Genomic DNA, 20,253 nt, shown 5'->3' on the forward strand with positions numbered 1-20,253 from the left:
AACAAAAATAGAAGTTGGTCACTTACTGCATATGTGGCCAGCTCTACTAATGGTATTTGCAGCTTCAGCATTGGTATCGACATATTGTTAAAACCCAGCCTGAGTTATGTTGAGTGAATTGCAGACAAGGCCACACAGGCTGCCCATGCTTTCAACATCAGACTAATGAAGTCTGAATGAAATCCTGTTCCTCTGAATTCTCACACGTTCCATATGTACAGGTCTCATTTGGTGGTTTCTGCAACAGTTGGGGTGAGCTTGACACAATCCTGAGCCAGTCCCATTCTTTCCACTCGGATCATAAAACTGAACATTTTCCTCCCAACAGAATGATCCTTGTAGGTCCAGCCACCAGGCACAGAGAGTCCTACTCGGCAAGGCCTTGGAATAATTAAGCAAATGTTTTCCATGCAACATCACAGAGGAAAATATTAATATTCCTATTTTGATAAATGTCTTACATAAACATCCAATCCGTAATCTAGCTACAGAGAATAAACATGGGGGGGGGGAAAAGGCCCATTACGTCAACAATTTACTAAAGTGATTTCACAGTTGTAATAGGCTTGTCAATCAAAAATGCACAACAAACATGGAGCAACAGTTGAGCGAGGGTGACAAGGTCGATACAGGTCACCAGAAAACCATCCATCATGGCTGGCAGACAGGAACACATGCTGGCCTTGTACAGACCCATGTTTAAACAAAGCTCACTGAGGTGGCCTCACACAGCAAGCCACTCATATTGGGTAAATACACTGAGCTAAACACACCCTTATTACATATTTGCACGCATAAAAAATATATCATGGACATACTGAACATTAAGATATTCTATAAAAGGGTTATTAGTAGAAATAAAAGTTTGGAAGCAACCAATTAAATGTATGTCTGTTAGTCTAACTGAGAAACGTTGTGCCTTCTGACAAGGACAGCAAATCAGTGAACAAAGCACAATCGGTAAATTCCAATTTTCCAATAAAAACAATCAATGTGCATCATCTTTAACTTTCATGAGGATAAAGCTAGCTACAGTAGCTAGAAAGTTGGTTACAGTTATTCATAGTTTAAGGATTTTATTTAAATACGTTACTAAAATAAAGTTTTTCTTTATTATTTATCCATCACTTTATGTCTACTCACCCCTTACACCTTAGTGTTTAACAGAGGTAGGAACATTTACATTTGAGTATATTAAACGTAATAAATCTTCTTCATTTGGGTTTTCTAAACCAAGCAAGTCCATGAAACCTATTCCAGATTTGAAAGTTTTAAGAAACTTGGCAATCAAGTATGTTTTCAACCACCCAGGGATGTACTGAACAACATGGACATCAGGACAGTTCATAAGTTGCAGGTTACACTGCTTTTTTATATATTTATATTCAAAACATTTGAATACAAATCTAAAAAGCTGTACTGATCTAACAAAGCTGTGTTTTCCATACAAAAGTGCTACCGGCTCAATGCTGTTTCTTCACTTCCTCATATCTGCATGTCCTTGTTTTGTTTAAACTCCCATGCAAGTCACTCTTGGAAGACAAAAAATACAATTCAGTATTTTGGCAGTTGTTGCCTGTGCGTGACTTTAAATTTCAGTTGAATATTACTTTTGTATTAAACCTTTCTTTACTTAACAAATAGGCCAGTTTCACCATTTAATGGATAACAGCAAAGAAAGAAAGAAAAAACTGATAACATTAATAATCTTTTATGCTGTCTTAAGCTGTACATTTATTTATTTTATTTTACTGATCACAAATCGTACTCATAACAGAAGCTTTCCTCCTGCTAATCCCAGATGACCTGCGAGCAACCAGAGAACTTTCTCAACATGCTCATTCATTCACTACCATAGAAGCCCATCTGTGAAACATTTCCAACGTGAAGCCACTTTCCATGATCCTCTCCCATGTGTGGCTCGCAGCTTTAAAATGCATTGATTGGTTACTATTTCAATATGGGACTAACATTTTCCCCCTGACATTTTTATGATCCGTTGTTCCTCCACCTGTCGAGGATTAGTGATGGAAAGAGAACTAATCACTGCACCAACCAACACCGTGGTTTTGGAAGAGATCCAATGATTCACTCAACATTGAAAAGCAGCTCAGCTTCCCAGCCGCTGAGTCAGTCCGCCATTCACCAGTTAGCCGCAAACTCAGCTGCGGTTGTCATTTTGTGGAAGGAAAGAAAAAAGATGAGTAAACAATTGAATAGTACCAGTTCAGTTGAACCTGTGATGCATGAAAGCCAAAGTTGAATCACGTGTGACTGGTCCTTCTGGCTTCTTGGACTTTAGGAAATGAATTTGTCTTCCTCCTGCTAGTCCAACATCTTCTGCCAGGAACTTTGTCTCATAAAGCCAGTTGTACATTTTCACTGTGTCATCAGGGGAAACATTTAAATGCTTCCATTCATTTAGAAACTGAATCTACTGTGGAAGAAATCAATGGCCATCTGCCTTTAAAACACTGCACCACACATGATCAATCAAGGAAATTATACATGAATGTGAAACTGATGTAATCCTTTTTGTAATATACACAAGGAAGGACTATGCTTACCACTGATGAGAATGAAGAACCTCATCAGTGCCAAGGATAGCCCTTCCATAAATAGTTTATTCTTTAAAATAACATTAAGCTGTTGCTTCCACTTTAAATGGTTGCATCTTTGTAGTTTACATTTTGTTCAACTTGCTACTAAATTATGCCCTGAGGATGTTACAGCAACTGACTTCACAAAGGTTAAATGCTACCTATTGCAAATAGCTTTTCCAGTCTTACAACGTTTGGTTAATAGTGCATGGGAACATTTCCCCAAAGCTGCAGTTTGCCTGTTTTATGACAATCCTTGATAGAAAACACATGAATGCAAACTCTACAACAGCCCGATTTCAGAGATGCACTGAGGCCAGTATATAAATCTATAGGCTTAAAGGGAATGGTAATGGAAATATAAAACAACACCATGGAAAACGCTGATCGTACACTTATGGTATACGAGAGGGAGAACCTGAAGAGTTGGACACATGGTAGAAAACAAATGTGAAGAATAAATTCATAATAACTGGTTTATTCTATTGACTAATGCACCATGTTCTGTATTTGTTGAGCTTTTACACACAAGTTTTCTCATTAATTGTTATTTTTTTCCCCTTCCTTTCCAATTTATATGCATCAAAACACTTTCAGAGTTTGTAGTTGGAACACATAAAAGTTAGTCAGCATCTGTAATACATTTAAAGTTTATACTCCAAAGGGGAGAATCACACAATCTAATGCATTGTAAAACGGACTCCACAGACAAACATAGACATTTTATTTTACACAAAGTTACAATAAAACGCTGCAGCAGCTCAGGGGTGAAAACAACACAATAACTGATGGTTTCGGACAATAAAAAATTAAATAGCTGACAAAGTAGTTAATACCAGATTAAGAAATCATCTTAGTAGCTGCTAGGAAAGTGTAAAAGAGGCTTTTGGGAAAATACTACTCCAAAGCTTCTACTGAACAGAAAACGATTGCATTATAATTATCTAAGCAGAAACAGGAAACCAAATGACAACATTATTGGCTTGTCATAAACTTCAGAGGTTATTGAAGACTTCACAAAAACAACAAACGACAGCCAAGGCAACCGTATCCAAATCCAGGTTTATGCTTGAGAAATGTATTGAGAATTGGCAGGATTGTCCACTTTCAGACATGACAACGTGTTTCATATCCTTTAGTCTACCAACACGTGGACAAGTAAGCACGGTTCTGCTCTCAAAGTCATTACGTAGTTATCCCCTTGCAAGATTTCGTTCAAGTGTGCTGCTTTGTACACATGTCCAGACTCCAGCCCTTTTCAGATATCTCACCTCCAGGCTATAAACCACAACAGCAGTCACACACCCAGACCCTGCGTAGGTCAAAACACCTGGATCTGCTTCCTATATCTCTCGGGGGAAGCTCTCATTCATGGCCAATTGAGATCTGATCAGTGTAACAGCGCGGCTGTCCACCACCACAATAACCATGCTGCCCAAGCCAGAAATAGTGGTAGTGGTAAAACCAGCGGCCAGGGGGCAGGGGGTTGGAAATCTGAGTAGTGTGTGTGTGTGTGTGTGTGTGGTGTGTGTGTGTGTGTGTGTGTGTGTGTGTGTGTGTGTGTGTGTGTGTGTGTGTGTGTGTGTGTGTGTGTGTGTGTGTGTTGTGGCTGGTGTTGTGCATGCTTGTGGATCTCTTTTGTGCCATGGGGAGGAGGAGGGGTGAAGAAAGGAGGCTGTTGCTTTAAACAAGAATGTGTTCATTTTTAAGGGAGAGGGGGAGGCTCTGAGCTCAATTTGTCTGCCTGGTGAAACACTGCAAGCGGATTTTTCATCATTTAAAAGCACCACGGAGGGAGTGGGAGAGAGAGGTGCAGTTGAGAGAGACAGCCTCTTAGAGCCGTGAGGCAGAAGTGATGGATTCAGCCCACAGGAAAGTGACAGTCTTCTACTAACGGGCCACAGGCAGTACACAACCTGCCCTGGACTCTCACCATTTATCAGGAAACTACCTCCACCAGCCAACTAAAGTTGTCTTTTGAAAGTGCTCCAACTTTTTCAAGTGGATTTTGGAACAATCTGCTCAATGTTTGCTGAAAGGTTCCTGGCAAGTTAACCTTCAGTTGAGCTAATGACGGTGTTTTAATAATAGGCTTTACAACACCACTGCCCTCCACGGCTGGAATGGACAGAGGTGACGGAGAGTGAGTAACTACACAGGCAGAGTGCAGAAAGGCGGAGAGTAGGACGCAGGGTGCTTTCACACTTGGGATGACTTTCTACCAGGAGAAACTTCAATCAGCGCTGCCAGGAGGGCAAGGCAACTGAGGCAGCCCCATCCACACTCTACAGTTATCTCGTAAGCAATGTGCAACCTTTAAAATATGTATACAGTAATTGTATTTATTGCTTAAACAGGGACATGTAAATTGCATTAAGTCTGACATTACTTGTATTACTGCATTGATACATTTTCAGAGCAAATGATGACCTTTCTTGTTGTTGTCAGTGAGATCAGAATAAATGAGCTTGATGAGATTTGTAACACAATGATGAAGCAATTATTCTGTTAAGTTGATAGAAGTCAGACTTTGAGACTGTTCACTCTTAAGCTGCTGCACTCTGCATAATGATTTTTGTTTGATCTTAAATTCAGCAGTTGGCATCTGCTATCTGACTCACTGTTTTGTGCCAAAGGGTATTTCTACTTTCTGATGATGACCTACTGATAGACTTGGTGGAGGGGGGTTAACTCAGCGCAGGGGGATGCTGGAGAGCGGGCTCTCTGGGCTAAGTGCTTCTTCGCTACTGAAAAAACACTCAGCTTGTCAAAACACAGGACCATAAAGGGATACTATAAAGACATTGGCAATGAAGAGGGTGTGTAGAGGATGCAGGAGTCTTGTATGATGCATGAGATGTATCAAGAATTCAAACGGCACCATTCACTTGTTTAAGAAAAACAGAATAAGCAGACTGTCAGGCAGTATGCAGCTTCAGGATGTTCCCCTGGGCTCAGGAGGACAGGGGAAGCAGGCAGCTGAATCCCGTCTTTGTTTCTGTTGCCAGGGTAGTGTTTGGATAAGGGGGCTTTGAGGTACAATGCTGGAACTTATCGAAACAATCCCAGAGACCCCCTGCCTCCCTGTCTGACTAAGACCACAAGTGAGGTACGGAAGAAGGCACCAAGCAGCGTGAGACACAGAACGAAATCTAAAATTTGAACAAAAAACATCAACTCTTTCTGCTCTGTGGGGAATCTAAATAAATACTGTCCATTACCTAACTCATGTGGTGGTGGTGGTTGAGCTTAATCATGTTCAAAATGTCATGTTACACGCTTACAAGGATTACATGCTTGAGGAAAGAATTAAATCACCCTCAAGGTAATGTAATAGTGCAGATTACCATGAGGAAATTGGATTTGACTCTGATCCAACACATATTGGGTGTTATACCGGAGACTGCCAGTTGTTTAGGCTAATTTGATCATGCAGAGCAAAGTGTCCGATGCTTTTCGGCTACTGACAAATCAGGTGCGTTGTGGTTGGATTGTGATTTCCCTATGTGGATGATGAGGAATTCACACAGAAAGTAGGACACTGGGAATGAATTGGGTCAGTTGATGTATGTCTTACAGGTACGGAGGGGATAAGGGGAGTAATGGTCCTGAGTGTAGAGGGTCTAGCTCTCTGTCTGCCACCACCATTGACTCTCCATGTGTGTATGGCAGCTCACTCTAATGAGGTGACGAAGAATGTGAGGAATTCCATGCTCACGCTGAAATGAGAGGGGCTGGGGTGAGAGACATCACCCAGTCTGAGCGAGGCTGCCCACCTTCTAATTAATATGTGCTGAGCATGACCAAAGAGTGCTGGTCAGAGACACACTGACCTACACGCTGCACTCGCCCATCACACTTGATTTAACAGAGAGTAAAATCCAGAAGGAGGAGTCGTGTAAACACAGACTGACCGCCTGAAGACAGTACAAAAAAAACATTTTGGTGTGAAGCAGACTTGAAGAAATCACCCAATAAGGGCTGCCAATCAAATCACACAGAGTGGTTTTGCGCTGAACACTACTCTCATGTGTCTTCAGGCCCTGAGAGTGAACATATATGAAACTTCTCAACACCAGTTAATCATTGCAGCCATTTGCCAGTCAATGGCAGCTTGTTAAAAATGAAGTGATGTTAGCACAATGATGAGCTGTGGGGGCTGTTATCAGTGAAAAAGGAGGAGGATGCTTTCTGTTGTTCCCTGTGGCAGTCTGGGGATTAGTTAATAACAGGCTGTTTGCCGGGGCAGATGGGACTCTCTCAGGTCCCTGGGACACTGATCCCAGCGAGTCTTGTTTTTTTTAAAACACACATTATCGGAAGAAGCAGACACGCACATGCCTCATTCAATCACTTGCACATAAACACACATTTCATCACAAGCTGCAGATATTTTCCCCTCAGCTTTGAAGTGTAGTGAAGCCTAGAGCGGGAGATTCCGGGCTAACGACGTCCAACATGGGACTCTTCCTCAGCGGGGGCAAATCACACGGCATTTCTCAGAGACAGAGCTCATGTTCCAGGGGGAGAAACCGCAGGAGCCACTAGCCAAATACAGTCATCAGCACATTACAAGGGACAGGCTCTGGACTGCTCTTTTATCTTAGTATGGGCTTACTTGTGAGCTATTATTAGGCATTTTGTGAGGCCTTGAAGATCATTTAAATGACATTGATCTCTCTGTATGATTCGAAAACTATTTATGACCAATCACTATTTGCTGAGCTGGTCTTTGTTACCATGATCAGTATTAAAGACCTAGTAAGAAAGTTAAACGGTACATTTAAAACAGAATCTGCACTTTCTAATTAATCGTATCAGTCATTTTTCAACTGAGGACTACTTTTAGGTAACTTTTGTAACCAGATCCATGGGAGAATGGGACTGAATGTTGTTCTGTACTGAAGGTGATTTTATTTCGTGAGATAAACTACAATATCAAAAAGGCAAAGGCACGTTTTTTCCCGGTAAGGTAAAGTGTTTACACATTCTGCTCGAGACAGATAAAGCCAAAAGGGTCGACTGAGCCAAGGTTCATGTTCTTGGAGAGCGCTGCATTTCTCTTCTCCAGGTCTCCAACCTAATGGGCTGGCAGCACGCCCGGATTAACAAGACAAAAACATTTCTGCTCTCTTCCCAAATTTGTTCTGATGATTATATGGTAGATTATCTTTCACACTGAGATAGGCCATAACAAATGTTTAAGACTGGCACTCCTGACGTGGATCTTCAAAACCAAACCAATGTGAGTGAATATTAGACGGGCCCCTTCTGACTCTAGGGAGGTGTTCCACCGGACCCCTCTGTAATCCAATATGCAGCAGCTTTCAATTAAGGTGCCCCAGGAGTTCAAGGCCTTGTTATCCTTACACAGGAGTTACATTCTCCTCGGGACTCAGTGGCATCCCGTAATAACACCACATCATCTACAAAAAACTCCCTGCACTTATTTTTCTAATAAAAATGTCTACACTTTGCATTCTGTGGGTAAACGTTAAGTATCTCACACACATTAACTTTGAGCTATGTAGATAACATCGTTTGAGAGAATAATCTTTGATCAGAAATAAATACTGCGACAGATAAGGATAATGATATAACATCCCTATTTATGTTCTTCAGCATGCTACAGTAGATAGTTAAGGCAAGATATTGGTCTTGTAGTACAGCTAAAACAGAGACACAAATGTTCAAAGGGGATGAATTGAATAGGATTGCCTTTCAAGGTCTTAACACAATTTATTTCCCTCTTTTGGAAAAGGCTACAGACAGGCCTGATGCAACACGATCAATATTTAGAAATAGTTCCATGAATAGCCTCATCTTGTAGTGTCTCAAATGTTCCATAAGCAAAGATGTCCAGGCCTGCAGAAGGGAGCAGATAGGAGCATTTCTGAGTGTCAACGACAAGCAGTGGCAGTTGCCCAAAGACAATCTGAGCCAACAAACTAAGCTAAACACACTCCTCTAACAGCAATGCAACTGACTGAAGAGATCAGCACATCATTTGACAAAAGAAACATTTGTCTTAGAAGCAGTGGGGTGATTAGTAACTTTCAAACAACATGTACTGTATACTCTTGATAGTGGAAAACTGATTTAAACATACTGAAATCAAGACCAGATGTATTCAATGAATAACAGTTAAAAACCATGGGGGAAACAGCAGTGTATGTTTTATGCCAGAAGTGATGCTTACAGTGTAACAACCATAAGGTTGATTTATATATTACACATGAAATAATGTGTTTCCCGTCATGGAAAGTTATAGCAGTCACTGGAGCGCTCAGCGGGGCAAGTGAGCGTTTCTCTTTCAGATCTAATCTTTTTCGGTAGCCCATATTTTTGGAGCTATAATGACCTCCAGCCCTTTCTATGTTGAGGTGTGTATGCTTAGGGCTTCTGTGCCTGTCAGCTCCTGACAGGTAATGAAGTATGGGACCAGTGAAACCTGATGGGCAGCCTTCTTCTGGTCCCAATCAGCCTTGCTGTGAAGGACCCCATTGATGCCCTGTTAAAATCCTGAAGGCTTTAAATTCTAATAACGGAAACATTTTCAGAATGTCCATACAGCCTTTTGCTTGCAAAGTAGCAAGACCATTTTTTTTCTTAACAGTCTAACCTTTTGTTTCCCCATTCTCCTTAGGTTTTGGTGAGTTGGATCCATGGAGCCCCCTTCAATGGTCCTGCTGGGGCTCCTTCTTGTTTATGGACTAGCATGTGGTGCCCAGGAAACTCAGGGAAGTCCGTCAGACACCAAGAATGGCAGGGGCAAGACCCAAGAGTTTCAGAGTAGTGAGGATGATTTAGAGAGAGAGTTTCTGTATGCTGGAAGGAGCAAGCGGGCTCCAGTTGAGCAGCCACAGGACAAGTGCTCCTACACTTTCATTGTGCCTCAGCAGAAAGTGACCGGAGCCATCTGTGTCAACTCCAAGGAGCCGGAGGCCATGTTGGAAAATCGGGTCAACAAACAGGAGTTAGAGCTGCTGAATGTGGAGCTGCAGAAACAGAAGAGGCAGATCGAGACCCTGCAGCAATTGGTAGAGGTTGACGGAGGTATTGTCAATGAGGTAAAGCTTCTGAGGAAGGAGAGCCGAAACATGAACTCCAGAGTCACTCAGCTGTATATGCAGCTGCTCCATGAGATCATCAGGAAGAGAGACAATGCTCTTGAATTGGCTCAGATGGAGAACAAGATCCTGAACCAAACCTCTGAGATGTCACAGCTCACCAGTCGATACAAAGATCTCGAGCACAAGTACCAACATTTGGCTTCTTTGGCCAACAACCAATCAACTCTTATTGCCCTATTGGAGGAGCAGTGCCAGACTCGCCCTCCCCCTCGTCACGTGCCCGTCCCCCAGCCACGGTCTCAGCCACCTCAACCATCACCACCTCTAAACAAGCCTTACCAGCCACCTGTTGTACCACGAATTAGCAAACCAATCAGCAACGAGATCCAGAGTGACCAAAAATCTCAACCGGTTCTTCCAACAATGCCCGCTGGCACACACAGCCCATCCACCACTGACAAGCCCTCTGGTAAGTCTAATATTAACTTTGAAATAAAGACACTTCATTTCCAAGTTCTATTGGTGTTCTCAACAAACACACCAGTTGCCACCACAAACTGTGAAAACAAACAAGGTATTGTGTGTCTGGGATAATGGTGTTCTGAACCTATTAATCATTAATCACAAGACAAGACCAAGTATCCATTCTTCCATTCATTTCAGCCAATTTAAATACATCCCACACATTCCCAGGGCAAAGGGCTCTTAGTGAGAACAGGAACGCTGTTGTCTGAAGTCTTTTGAGATGCATATCATCTAATTGCCACAATTCAACCCATACAAAAACACAGAGCATATTAGCAGGTTAAATACATGTGTCTAAATGGATAGCTGGATCCAAGCCCGTGGGACACTTGAACACATATTAGTGGACAATAAAGCTTTAAAATGTATGTGAAGGTTGTTTTGCGGTATAATTTGCACTGAATAGTCTGTTGTTGTTCCGTTTTAGTTGAGACTGCAGTTTTAAAATGGTGGAAAAAAGAAAAAAAACATTCCCAACTTGACTAGTGGGAGCTTTTTCCATTGACATTTTGAGCAACTGCTTGCCATTCAAAAGGCTGTATGTGAACGGTAGCCTTTGTATTGAATCTTTAAACGGAGGCAAGTCATTTCCTGCCCTTAGCCATGCAACAAACACCCCGAATAGTTACATAAACCCTTGACACGAACAGAGAGCTGCAAACAATGCAGGAATAGAGGGAGAAAGAGAGAGACCTGAAAGAGCTAGGGATGAAGAGTGAACAAAATATGGGAGGGGGGGTTAAGTATGAACAGAAAGAGATAGGCTACTGAGAGTCAATGATGTCATATGTTCCAGTTGCACCCGGGTAGAAACAGTCATATGTTCCACCAAGGCTGCAGACTTTATCAGGCAGAACAGAGCAGGGCAGGGCAGCTCTCTGGCTTGTATCTGCTCAACAGACATTCCTGAGAGCAAATGGATGGCAGAGAGACAGATACCGTCCACAGTGATTTAATAAAAACCAAAAGCAGGCTTGAAACTGTTACTTTCTCACATTGTGGGAACTCTTTTACGATTCCTTTGTTTGGCATCTCAGCTTAGCGGGACCTTCTGACATATTATAAATGATTTGCTTTGTTTCTTTTTTCATATACCTCCTCTTTCTTTATCTCTTGCAAACTGTTGATGCACCCCTTCCCTCATCTCTACCACCTTTGTGTGACCCCCTAGTCTCTTTTCATTTCTTTCCATTGTATTTAAACACTTTGTAATCCAGGCCAGTTGGCAAACCAGACAAGTGTAACATCTTGAGAACTTAAACACTTTCACAGCCAATTGAAGCAGGGGAGCCAGTTGTACCATAAGTGTTTTTCCATATCAACTAGGTCTGGTTTTCAGGGTAAAATCATAATGGCACAGGAAAATTAGATTTAACTGACTTGACCTGTAAAGTCCAATAAAAAAAAGTATTTGTAGCGTGGATTATTGCTCTGCAGCAGAGCACAGGCTGATTCTACATACATGTGAATAATATTATTCTTCTTCTAGTTAGAGCGGAGCACGACTCCTGACTATTCCGTGTGTTTTATTCTTATTTTGTTTTTTAAGTTATATCTGTTGTAATTTATTGTCGTTTATTGTGTTTTGTAGTAATGTGTTTTTATTACATGTACAGCACTTTGGCTCGACCAAAAATCGCTTTTAAATGTGCTTTATAAATAAAACCTGATTTGATTTGATTTGACAGTTCTTTAAGAAATATATCTTCATATTATGTTGTAGCCAAGATGCAATCCCGTTACTTGACACACCTTAACACAAACTTGAAAGAAACTTCTGGCAGAAAAATGGAGATTAGGAAAAGGATTTACAAGCTGTCATAAGTAACTTAAATCCAGGAAATCCCCCGTTCAAAACATGATTTGAAGCCGTAATACGCACTCGTCCAACAAAAATGATGTGTCTGAGTATTATAAAGTACAAAAACTAAGTGAAAAGTCAAATAATAATAATCTTGCACTGCATCACTTATGATTAAACGTTTTAGCAAGTGTTTCAACATTCAGTAGTCAGTATTCCCTTTGCCCTCATGCCAGTGTTTCTTTTGGCTGCAAAGACGGCAGCCATTTCCCTTTTGAGAGGAGCAGCCAAAGTCAATTCCACTGTTAAAAGAGCCTCTGCTGACAAATGGGATTCCCTATGACAGACTATAAAACCCCTTTGTGTCACTATGGCTTTCCCTGCATTTCCTTTTCTTAACTTTAATGAAACAGTAGTAACTGACTGGATTTGCAGGCTTAACATGTCTTGTTGTAATCTTTTTATTCAGGGCCCTTTAAGGATTGTCTGCAGGCTCTGGACGACGGCCACACAGCCAGCGGCATGCGTCTGGTGAAGCCAGAGAATGCCAATCGGCTTATGCAGGTGTGGTGCGACCAGAAACACGACCCGGGTGGCTGGACTGTGATCCAGCGGAGGGTGGACGGCTCCGTCAACTTTTTCAGGAACTGGGAGACATACAAGGTGCGAAAACCTCACACCAAATCAAGGACCTCATAGTTTGGAGGGAAGCAGGTGGCATATGTAGGTCACTTTGCCACTAACCAGATGTGAACCAGTAATGAATAGGTAATTGTTGAGCTCTCAAAGTGTCTAATGTGGTAAACGCATCAGTCACTGCCACCACAGCCATGACTCATTATTTCCAGCAACATCAGTTGGTCTTTGTGAATGAGTTCACAGTAAAGCAAAAAAGTGTGGGCAAAATGGACTTGAATGTCACCTTAGTTGGCTGTGTCAGCATTCTTGATGTTCTGGAAAAATAACCTTATTTTCTGGATATGCATCACAAGGTACCAGATAAAACCCTCACACAGGGGGAAGCAGTTCACTGGTTAACATGTGTTTGTTGGCCATAAATTCACAAGGGTCCTGATTGAATCTCAGCAAAAGGGCAACAATTGAGAACTTTCCAAAACTGTTATGACAACCTTTAAACCACACGAGATCTGAATATGTATTCGTACACTCATCAGAAGGGGTGTTTCCATAATTCAAAGCATGTGCAGGGCAGGGGATACCACACACCCACTGACAGTATGACAAGAGGCAGAACAAAGCAATGAGGCAAGATCCAGTATGTCAGACTTCATATCATAAACACTATTTCCTGCTGCTTCCAATAACAAAATAACAGTGAAAGACTGGACACCCGATGTTAGCTATAAACTTGACTCAGAAGGACCATTTATAATAATGTTCCTTGACGATAAACAACCCCGTATAAGAACAAATCTCTTAACTACCTCCAGAACATGGGCAGCGACCCTGAAATATCCTCATGACATCCAAACTAAGCTTTTCATAGAGCGTTCAGAAAGGATTTCCTAATCTATCTGATGGTGTTATTCTTATCTCTGCACTTCACAGCAAGGCTTTGGCAATATTGATGGCGAGTACTGGCTGGGTCTGGAGAACATATACTGGCTGACTAACCAGGCAAACTACAAACTGCTGGTGACGCTGGAGGACTGGTCCGGCAGGAAGACGTTTGCAGAGTACGCCAGCTTCAGAGTGGAGCCTGAGGCCGACTTCTACAAGCTCAGGGTGGGCCGTTATCATGGCAACGCTGGAGATTCCCTCACTTGGCATAACGGCAAACAGTTCACAACACTGGACAGAGACCATGATGCATATACAGGTACAAATAACTAATGAAACTGGACACACTGGCAGCTTAAAACAAATTATTAAAATGTGTTAAATGCATCATTTGTTTATGCACGCAGCCTGACAGTTCTGTTATTTTTTTCCCCTACGTTTCTAGGCAATTGCGCCCACTACCAAAAGGGAGGCTGGTGGTACAACTCTTGTGCCCATTCCAATTTGAATGGAGTTTGGTACAGAGGGGGACACTACCGCAGCCGCTACCAAGATGGAGTCTATTGGGCCGAGTTCAGAGGAGGAGCCTATTCACTAAAGAAAGTGGTCATGATGATCCGTCCGAACCCAAACACCTTCCACTGAGCATCCAATGAGCACATATACTGGACTGTATCTTTCACTAAAACAAAACAGCTCCTAAAATCGCTGCAACTTTTATCTTTTTGGTTTAAAGGATGGGCAGCACACCACACTACAAAGAAACTGATGATGTTGAAAGTGCAATATATGAAAACATCAGGATGATGTATAATTTGTGTAGCAATGTTATTCCGTTTGTACCATTTCTCTTTTAAGACGCGTTTGTTGCTCAGGAGATTGTGCGCTGTTTTTTTTTATTCAAACTGAATTAAAACTGCTTATTGGACAGTGCTCTCATTAGATCTTAGTGACTAAAACACCACAAACCTTAATTGACATGAATAGATTACAATAATTCATCTTGAGATAGGAACCCTCGATATATATTGTATGTATACTAAAAGTTGTTTTTTGCAGTACAAGCAAATGAGGTTGACACAGGAAACGTATCCAGTGACTTTAATTTCATTTTAAATACATTTTTCGAATGTGTTATTTATAGGAACAGTTACATTTATTGACTTGTTATACAGAGTCGATATTCTGGCCAGTATTGTTTATTACAAATACATGTACTATAAAAACAGTGCCATTTACTTTTCGTACAAATAAAAACTGTTGATAGCAATACCTGACTTTATCAATGGTCTGCTTATGCATCTAATAGAAGGAATAACACAAATCAACTCCACCTGAATTTGTGGAGGTACACTCGCTTCAAAGTTCTTGTTCACTTGTTTTAAAATCTTTAATTGCTTGAACAGGTATCCACCAATTTGCTTGTATGAATCAAGCACTGTATTTACTGTATAAAATAGTGGTTTGTTGATGTCAATAGATGCAACACATTGCGTTTGTACATAAGATATTTGTAATATAATGTATTAAAACCTGTTATGTTACTATTACGTTGCAATAAAATATGTACAGCTTGTGTCTTTCTCTGATGTTTGCATCTCTTGGTATGAAACATAATTAGTATAGCTAAATGCACAATATCTCTCAATCAAAATAATAACACAAGATGTAGTTCGGCTGAAGTAGTCTGGGATCATGGATGTAAGGATTCCGTCATTGTTCCGGGTTTTACTGGGAGCCGAATTATTTGAAAATGAAGGCCTCCTAAATAAAAGTTACCCAAAAAAAGCAAAAGTCGCCTCCTTTCAAAAACAAAGCCTACACTGTCTGATAAAATCGCTGAATTAAGCAGTTTCATGTTGAATAAATCAGTTCCCCAAAAAGGTTTGGCAGATATAGGAGTGAGGTATATTCAAGAGGTTTTTGTTGGAAGATGAGTAATACGCAGAGGTCTCCTCTGGACCAAGTGATTAAAACCGTTGAGGCGGACATTTGCTCAGACTGTTTCTCTCATAATTTAAAATCCAGACATCCAAGGAATAAAATACTTTAACCGGTTAAAAAAGGTGTTGTACAGTATGAATATTGCTTAAAACTGGATAAAAACCCATATTGACACCGTCTATTACATTTGTAACATTGTATTATTTAGATTGTTCTTCTTTTCTGGCCAAAAAGTTAGGAATAATGTGAATATTAGTTTTAAATATTACTGCTTTGTTAATGCTGAAAACATACAGATGTAGCACCTCATTTCGGACGCCCCTACTGATGTGGGGCCGTGATCGGCACGGGGTGGGCCCTCGCTGAAAGGAAGTTGAAAGAAAGCAGCCTTCTGCAGGTGCCTTCACCAGGCAACAACCACAGCTTTTGGCAAATAGAGTGGTGCAGTGACGAGTCCTAAAACCCAGAAGTGAGTTAGCATTTAAGTCAAGAGACGGATCACGTTTTGTTCTACGACATTAAATACATCAGCAGTGACCGCAATGGTGATTTTTTAAGAGTTTACGTGTCTGAAAAACGATGGTTGTTAACAAGTGGCTGAATCGGACTACAGAAGTTGTCGAGGACGTTGTACGTCATTACGCCGAACACATAAACACTCCCGCTAAGTTGGTTTGCCCCTGTTCTGCTTGAAAGCAAGTACCTGCCTCCTGCAAACTGTTATAACAAACGCTTCAACTTGAATCTGTATTTTTTAATATCGATCTTAACGTGACGTTGAAGTCGTGCGACCCTGCTGTACTCGGCTGTAGTTCATTTATAGCATAACGTTAGCATTTTGCTTCTGGCGATTAGATTTATGATTCGAACATTTAAAAAGTAGGGTAGACATGTGGAGATTATCCGGCTGAACAAAACGTGCATTTATCAAAGAGGTTCGTTTTCCACAGACCTTATTTCGAGCTATTTTCCAAAATCCTATGGAGAAAACCCATTGCTTTTTTGTCAGGGGAACCCATGCGCAGCTTACTTCCAGGTAAATACGTCATCCCTGCACCACTCTATTGGCTTTTAATTATTTCCTATGTGACACCTTCATTTGTTTGCTTTATTTTGCACTACTAATCAACAATGTGTTCAAGTTAAACTGAATTAGATTCTTAAGGTAGAGTAACAATTGACATGCCATTTTGAAAAACTAAGGTATGAGTACTGGTTGCAATAAAGCATGATGTCTGAAACACTATTAGGCACAGCGTTTGCATTTAGAGTCAGTGCACCAGGGAATGACAAATGAATAGTGACAGGCTTGTAAAACTAATGCATCCAGCAGTCCCCTCCTCTGAGAGCAAAAACCACCTTTATTTTACTAGGTGCCAATGAGATTTCCAAAGGCAACTGGAAAATGAAGCAAGAATGACTTTACACTGCAATGAACCAATCTCCATTAATGTCATATTCTGTGAACAGGCTTGAGCAGGGGACGGTTCAGACAGTTTAGAGTGTGTTTGGAATCAATTTGATATAAATTCTCATGAGTGACATCTATTAAAAAAAACCTGCGAACCTAAAGAGACCAATTATCAACAGAAAAAAATGTGACGTGTCTATTTAAAGTCCCTTGTTCCAAATAAAACCTTACTTACTATGTCACTATATAAGCTGCCAAAGTCAAGATTGATGCTTATGTGATGGCAGCCAAAACACTTGTCTAACAATAAACCGAATAACACTGACAGCTAAAAATGGCTGAGAAGTCAAAAGCTAAAAAGTGCTCTTGCCCATGACAAAGAGGCTTTCGATGAGACAAAGGAAGACATTCATCACTGTGACTCTCACTTTTGTCAGCCGTGTTTCTACTGAAGATGGATTAGAAGGTGCACTTTGAACCAAATCATTCCGTCTTCCCAGAAAGGTCAACATTTTTTTCTAACATTTTTTAAAGTCTGCTCAGTCAATTAACCTTCTTGTGGTGAAACAGAGGACGGTGTTTCATCGTCTCCATAAACAGAGACGACAGACTCTTTGGATGCCGTGTATGTCTGAAGACTCACCACGATGGAAAACCTTCAGTAAGGGTGGCCTGTGCAGCCCCCACTCTCCAACCAACATGGAAAACCATGAGCTGACACAGTGCTCACTCAGCACAAAAATAACCGCATTTCCTGGGCCTTCAAACTGTCCTGTATTGTTATTTCACGTCTATAAAAGTCCACGTCCTTATACTTCTAATAGTATCATTTTTTACTTTCCTGCGCTCCTGCAGACCCTTTTCACTTGACATTGAGAGTAGATATCATAACAGGAGAAACTACTGCACAAACAATTCACTGGGGACTTTAACCACACACATGCCTTTACTCCAACTAAATGCAAAATGTGCAAAGAGACAAGACATGCCATATAACTTAGAATTATTTGGCAATTACTAAACGCTGTAGCAAATGATAAATCGCTGCTGGTAGCGATGATATGCCTAACAACAAGTCAATGTCATTTAAAAACAATATGTGACCTCTGGATAACTTATATTTAAAAAAACCTTCAGAGTTTCTAACATCCTGGAATGGAGGAGGTCAGCGCTTGTGTTCAGGATGTGTTACATATCAATCTCTATGAACGGACTGTGTGGGGGAGGTGGCTTTTCCACTATATCCTTTTCCTATTTTCCACTGGTTGTGTGCCAGGGTCATGCTACAATCTTTTCAAGTAGCCAATACGACTGTGAAACTAATTTAAAATCAACAGAAGTTGGATAATTACATTACAGCTGCACTAACTTTTAAACAGAATCCTTCCTACTGTGAAGAAACTTCCTAAAACACATTTTACACCAACAGAAACAATAAATCGTCTGCAAAGTTTATTCTCATCCATCTTTCTGTCATCTCTTTTTCCTCTCTTCAGTCTTTTCACCATTGATGTCTCCATCTCTTTGTCATAACTTGCCATATATTGAAGACAGGCTGAGGTAGAATTGCTTTGCTGTTATTTCAGTGTCTGGATAACTTCAATCCCTCAGTCAGATTGATGTAATGGAGCATACCACCGAGGTGACACCACCTATAACTGTCATTACCACATTGCAAGTCAGCAAAAACATAACTTTTAACACCATGGAATAATATAGTGAGATCCAACTAAATGCTGTGCAATAAAAGGTAACCAACATCTTTTTCCAAGTCATTTATTTGAATTACTCCCCATTATTGCTGTAATATGATTGTGATGCATATGGCAGCCATCAAAAGATGCTTAAAATAGAAATGCATGGTAATGTGGCGAGGCTTCTCTTTAAGAGAATAGTCGCTTCATTGTTTATTTATTACATAGTGGAATATTGAATTTGTGATTATTCTGTTTTCCAGACGGTCAGCATTTTAACGTATTCCCAACAAGGGAGATGTGCAGATTTGCTTATAGCTTTACAGCCACATGCCATGACCATTGTTTCATGTTCTTCCACAACGACTGAGAGTCCTTTTCAGGAAACTTGCAGGAAATCTCTGAGGGATTTTCGACAGGAATTTTCCTTAGCACAATGGAAATTTTATTCTGCAACTTAGTACTCTGTGGCTTTTTTCATCCCAGAGCTCACTTTATCAATAATTGCACACAGACAGACAGAAGACAGAGACTCACACAACTTCATTGATATCTGGCGATAAGAAAGATCCCTTCGAATAAAACTAATTTAACTAAATAATCACCTTCATCGAGGCCTCAAAGTCTTTTTTCTTTTTAAATGACAATAACTTTAAGTATAAGGTGACAACTGTAATAAGTAAGCCAAAAGTAAAAAAATAAACAATCACTTCTTACTGCTCAATAATTACAAGGATTTACAGTAAATGCTTGCTCTGTAGGAAACAAGCCGTGGTCTAACAGCTTCACAGAAACAGTTGTACAGAAAGAGCCTCCAAATTATTACTCGAATGTGAGTCAGAATTCTTGCAGCATGGATCAACTCCAGTACAACAGATTGATTCAGTTGTAATAAAGAAAATATGAACAACATGAAAAGACTTGTATTTGGAAAAGGACTGGTTTCTCAGAAACTCACAGATGTTCCTCTGGGTCGTGGTTAATATGTTTTGCCAACTAAGCAAGGCACGCTTGCCCCAACTCAATAAATGTTGTTCCTCATCCACATAAGTATAGAGCATAATTGTAAGCGTTACAGTGTGGGCAGACTTACAATTTGCTTGTGAAAATACACATATCATTTGTCACAATATTCTATGCTAGGAGCTGCTAATAGCTCTAATACTTGCATTGGAATGGTGGCATTTTAGCCAAAGCAAAGGGGGAATAAGGACTTGCTAGCTAGCTTGTTAGCATGTTTATATGAGTAAATCACTGAATCAGAACCAGGGCCGTCCCTCCCTACAGGCCGATCATGCAGACTGCGTGGGGCCTCACCTTGCGGAGGGGGCCTCATCTTGCGGAGGGTGCCTCAACTGAGCCGAAAATGCGGTGCAATTAGTGTGGCGCGTCACGGTTTGCAGCTGAGAGGCTCCACTAGCATCTTTGAAGGGAATGTGATCCCCTTAATGTTTCCTTAGTAACATAATCTTACCCTTCGTTGGTCCTGTTTTGTCTATATATCAAAAAGGTTAAAGAAATATATTGAAAAGCTGGTTACTTCTTCTTATAGTTCTTAGTAGTGTTGGTTTATTGTTTGAGGGTTTTAAAGTAATATTTTGGCAATATCTTACACTAAATTATAGTGTCCGCGTAATCCATGTAGTCAGAATGGACCATAACAGTTCACTAATACCAATTTATT

General features: G+C 40.7%; 1 protein-coding gene and 1 long non-coding RNA gene across 2 annotated transcripts in view; one reads left to right on the forward strand and one right to left on the reverse strand.

Moving 5' to 3' along the window:
- Nucleotides 1-20,253, reverse strand: part of LOC117472619 — a 44,296-nt gene that overhangs the window by 23,550 nt on the left and 493 nt on the right. The gene's annotated exons all lie outside the window — the stretch shown is intronic.
- Nucleotides 4,391-15,102, forward strand: angptl2b (angiopoietin-like 2b). The gene is made up of 5 exons (XM_034117916.1): nt 4,391-4,898; nt 9,247-10,142; nt 12,469-12,662; nt 13,569-13,839; nt 13,966-15,102. Exons 2-5 carry the CDS (start codon nt 9,266-9,268, stop codon nt 14,163-14,165), a joined length of 1,542 nt encoding a protein of 513 aa, XP_033973807.1. The 5' UTR covers nt 4,391-4,898; nt 9,247-9,265; the 3' UTR covers nt 14,166-15,102.

The sequence above is a fragment of the Trematomus bernacchii genome, unplaced genomic scaffold, assembly GCF_902827165.1.
Source record: "Trematomus bernacchii unplaced genomic scaffold, fTreBer1.1, whole genome shotgun sequence".
NCBI lineage: Eukaryota > Metazoa > Chordata > Actinopteri > Perciformes > Nototheniidae > Trematomus > Trematomus bernacchii.

Coding starts and splice junctions, on each gene's coding strand:
- angptl2b (XM_034117916.1), top strand. CDS start 9,266: ATGGAGCCCCCTTCAATGGTCCTGCTGGGGCTCCTTCTTGTTTATGGA. Junction 12,663..13,568: donor GGAACTGGGAGACATACAAG/GTGCGAAAACCT, acceptor TGCACTTCACAG/CAAGGCTTTGGCAATATTGA. Junction 13,840..13,965: donor AGACCATGATGCATATACAG/GTACAAATAACT, acceptor CTACGTTTCTAG/GCAATTGCGCCCACTACCAA.